The sequence below is a fragment of the Chenopodium quinoa genome, unplaced genomic scaffold, assembly GCF_001683475.1.
Source record: "Chenopodium quinoa cultivar QQ74 unplaced genomic scaffold, ASM168347v1, whole genome shotgun sequence".
In the NCBI taxonomy this organism is placed as follows: domain Eukaryota; kingdom Viridiplantae; phylum Streptophyta; class Magnoliopsida; order Caryophyllales; family Amaranthaceae; genus Chenopodium; species Chenopodium quinoa.
In genome coordinates, this window is record NW_018744118.1 from 689920 (window position 1) to 694348 (window position 4429).

At 32.8% G+C, this 4429-nt stretch overlaps 1 protein-coding gene across 1 annotated transcript; it reads left to right on the forward strand.

The window, feature by feature from the left end:
- The first annotated feature begins 823 nt into the window (after positions 1 to 823).
- On the forward strand, positions 824 to 3555 carry LOC110692604 (protein FAR1-RELATED SEQUENCE 5-like). The gene is made up of 6 exons (XM_021869634.1): positions 824 to 959; positions 1239 to 1482; positions 2064 to 2276; positions 2397 to 3114; positions 3157 to 3183; positions 3310 to 3555. Exons 1-6 carry the CDS (start codon positions 824 to 826, stop codon positions 3553 to 3555), a joined length of 1584 nt encoding a protein of 527 aa, XP_021725326.1.
- Positions 3556 to 4429: the final 874 nt, after the last annotated feature.

Consider the following 4429-nt stretch of genomic DNA (forward strand, 5'->3'; position numbering starts at 1 on the left):
TTGCAATCAAATTTAAATTGAGCAAATAAATTGAAAATTAGCAAACCTAAATATGTGTAATAATATAGAAAAAGTATAATGAGCATGGCTTCTATCAACTTACAAGTTGTCAGCCACTTGAAATTCTCATAATAAACCAATTAGAGAGTATTGTAATAAATATTTCTTAGAACATTGTTTAATTTCTTTTTTGTGATATTAGGACAATTGTTGTACTGCTTTTATTCCTCATAATGTCGATTTATGTGATTTAGAGACTTGTGTAAGAGTGTCATTGTGTTTGTGATTTTGGTGGTACATTCTTTTTCTAGATTCATTATGTAAACAGTGTGATATATGGATTCATCATAGGAACAACTAGCACTGCTATGTTTGGTGCTTTATTATAGATGTACTATTGTCGGTTTCTATTGCTATGATTTCATATGGATACATTGCAAATACCTATAATCTTTGTTTTCGCATCCATGTTTAATAGTAGTGATTAAAATTTTTAGTTGATGGAGGTGGTATAGGCACCCTTTACCTAGCTTGCAAAGTTGCAATGGTATTTGATATAGTGATATCATTGTTGCATCTTGTTGCTGTTGCTAGGATAGTTTGTTTTGTTGGGTTTGTGCTTCCTAAATACTTATTTGCTCATTTCACAAAGGAGCACTGAGTTATTTGCTCATTTGATAAATGAGCATTCAATTATTTGTTCATTTCCTAAATATGTGAAATAATATAGAAAAAATGTAATGACCAAACAAAATTAAAATGAGCAAATACAAAAAAAAATGAGCAAATATAAAAATGAGAAAATGAGGAAAATAAGCTAGTGATGGTAGGGTGTAGGGAACAGTGGCGGTGGTTGGGGAGTGAGAGTGACACAAGTTGTGGTGATGCTGCTAGTGGTGGTAGGGTGCAGAGGCAGAGAAAGGAGATAGAGTTTGGTGGTGGTGGTGATGGTGGTGATGGTATGGTGTAAAGAAGATGGTGAGAAATGACAAAAATCAAATATATCATAGTAAAAATCAAATTGGGAGTTCTTACATGTCATACTTTGTAGTAAAGAACATAGTCTACCTTTTGCTATTCAACCCCTTATTCTACCCCCTGATACTGCTCCCTAACTGCTGCCACCCTTCTACTGCTCCCCCTCTTCTCTTATTTAGTTTTCTATTTTACTGTGTTATTGACTTGCTATATTTTCTACTTTATTATGTTCTTAACTTTATTTTTGTAATATTCTGCAGAAATGATTAGCAATAACGAACAGTGTAATGGTGATTTTAATGCGAATGGTAATGTGCCATTTACTCCTACAGTAGTAGTTACTCCTAAAGTAGCACCTTTGTTAACTCCTAGAGGAACAAAAGAATGGATTCCATTATGCTCCAATGAGTTAAAACTAGCTTTAGGGATGAAGTTTAATAACGTTGATGAGGATCTTGCATTTTATAAAGCTTATGCATATGCTGCGGGATTCAACACAAGGAAGTCTACCACTAAAACGGAAAAAAGAAGCAAAAATTGACTATGCAATAAAGAGGGTTACAAAGAGAAGAGAAAGCCTAATGTTAAGATAAATTTAGATGACAAAGAAGAAGAAAACAATGAAAGAAAGGCTTCAATCACAAGGAAGAGACTAGTCACCCGTGTTGGATGCAAAGCACACATGGTACTAAAGCATTGTGATGATGACAAATACATGGTGACACAATTCCATGAGGGACATACGCATCCACTTTATACACCTAGCTGCAATCTATTTCAAAAAAAGGGGAGAAAAATGAACATTTTGCACAAAAAAATAATTGTGAATAATTCTAAGGTAACACTTTCAAAGACTTTTGTATTTATATAAATTTTTTTGTTCTAAATAGACACTCTTATATGTTTTAATAAAAGTTGTTTGCTCATTTGAAAAATTAGCATTGAATTGTTTGCTCATTTGAAAAATTGTTTTGTTTTTTAAATAGGTGAATATTGGTCCCGTTATAACTTTTCGAATGATGAAGGAAATTGTTGGAGGATATGATAACATTGGTGCATCTAAGCAAGATTTCATGAATTCACAGAGATTTAAAAGCATACATTCAAGGAAGTGATGCTCAAATGTTCGTGGATAACTTTACTAACAAAAAGCTAATGTGGAGCGCTTTTTTCTTTGATTTTGAGATGGATGAAGATTATTGCCTTTGTAGAGCATTGTGGGCAGACCCCCCTTGTAAAAAGAGTTATGCTCTATTTGGTGATATAGTATCCTTTGATACCACATACCAAACCAATAGGTAATACATGATAATTACAATTTATTTCTATGTTATAACTATGGCTTAACTTAATGTCCATTTGTCAAATGAGAATTGAATTATTTGCTCATTTAAAATTTAATCTATATGTGTAAACAGGTACAACATGTTTACTCCATTTACAGGGGTTGACCATCATAAGAGCTGCATTACTTTTATTGTTGGTTTCATAGCAAAGGAAGATATTGTGTCATTTGAGTGGATGTTCAGATCATTTCTCAAGGCAATGGGTGGGAATGAACCTAATTGTATGATCACGGATCAGGATCCAGCAATGAAAATTGCTATTAAAAGTGTGTTTAAGAATACTGAACATCGTTTCTGTATGTGGCACATAATGAAAAAGTTACCTGATAAGGTGGAGAAATCAATCATGCAAGAAGAAACTGGTTTCCTAAATAAAATATGTGATTGCGTTTGGCATCTTGAAATTGAACCTGCTGAGTTTGAAGAAAGGTGGAACAAGGTGATGGTTGAATACCACTTGAAAGAACATGAGTGGTTAGGTTATTTGTACAATATAAGGGACAAGTGGATTCCGGCATATTTCAGAGATGTGTTCCTTGGAGGAATAATGCGTACAACATCGAGATCCGAAAGTGAAAACAACTTTTTCTGCTCCTTTATCAATCCTCATGTGTCACTTGTTGAGTTTTACTTGAGATATGAAGCTACAATTGATGCCCAAAGACACACTCAAGGTCAGAATGATAATGATTCAAAGCACAAATATCCTGAGTGCAAAACACCACTAGGGATAGAAAAGCATGCCTCACATTTATATACTAACTCTGTCTTTTATGAATTTCAATATGAGGTTGAAATTTCTTGTTTTTCTTGTGGTGTTGATGTATTGAAGAAAGAAAATGGATTGGAAGTTGCAAAAGTAAGTGAAGGAAATCGGATTAGAACATTTGATGTTTTGTTTTATCCAACTAACTATGACACCACATGTTCTTGCAAGCTATTTTATAGACAAGGAATTCCATGTAGACATATGATTTGGGTTTAGAAAGCAAAAGGGTTTAAAACCATTCCTGAGCAGTATATGCTACACAGATGGACTACTATGGCACTGAAGAAACCAATTTTTGACTTAGGTGGAAACCTGTTGGAGCAATGTGCTAATTTAATTGACAAGAAAAAATTGTTAAATGATTTATGGTCAGAGATACACACTTGTGTAAGTTTAGCAGAAGGCAAAGATGAAGATATTCAAGATCTTGTGATAAATATTCAAGGAATAAGAAAGGATTAGGAGGCTAAGAGGATTGCAAGAAATAATGAAACAACAGCTGGAAGTGCAAACAACAAAGGGCAAGACATTGAGCTATTGATTGGAGCTAGTGTGCCAACTGAAATAATTGTCAAATCTCCAAAAATTTCAAAGAATAAAGGGACTGGATTTAATGTATAAAATGAAGAGACTTCAAAGAAATGGGTTGAGATTGATGTGCCAAATGTTGAAACAGGAGGTAGAAGTGCAAAAAGGCTGAAGGGAGTAAAAGAAAAGGTTGTAGAACAAAACCAGAAAAAGAAGAGATTATGTAGAGGTTGTGGTGAATTGAGTCATCATGATATTAGAAATTGTCTAGAAAAAGTGTAATGATAACTTTATATAAATATAAGATTTAATATTTTTATATAAATTCTTAACTGTAGGTCGTACTTGTTATTTCTTTATTTGTTTTTGTTCTTGTCATTGTGTGCATCTGTTTGTCACTCTTTCAGTATGCTTTGATTTATAAGACTGACAGACTTTGTAGGAGAAAGAAGTTTGGGAAGAATAAGATTAAAAATACCACCAATGGCCAAAAGATGTTGAGGGATTTGTTATAATAATCATGCCTCGAAATGCAATTGAGCTCAAATTTTAACTTTAATATTTTTAGCACATCCCCTCATATAGAAATTTTGTGATTTTAATTTTGTTGAAATGAGCAAATAGTTAATTGTTCATTTGAAATAAGCAAACATTTCTTTAATCATACATTAAATCAACAAGCATTTATTTGCTCATTTGTGAAATGATATACACTTTCTAAATAATTAGTTACTCATTTGTTGGAAAATAAGGAAACATTTCTTTGATCATTTAGGAAATGAGCAATCACTTTTTTGCTCATTTAGCA

Coding starts and splice junctions, on each gene's coding strand:
- LOC110692604 (XM_021869634.1), top strand. CDS start 824: ATGGTAGGGTGTAGGGAACAGTGGCGGTGGTTGGGGAGTGAGAGTGAC. Junction 1,483..2,063: donor GCGGGATTCAACACAAGGAA/GTCTACCACTAA, acceptor ATGAATTCACAG/AGATTTAAAAGCATACATTC. Junction 2,277..2,396: donor ACCACATACCAAACCAATAG/GTAATACATGAT, acceptor ATGTGTAAACAG/GTACAACATGTTTACTCCAT.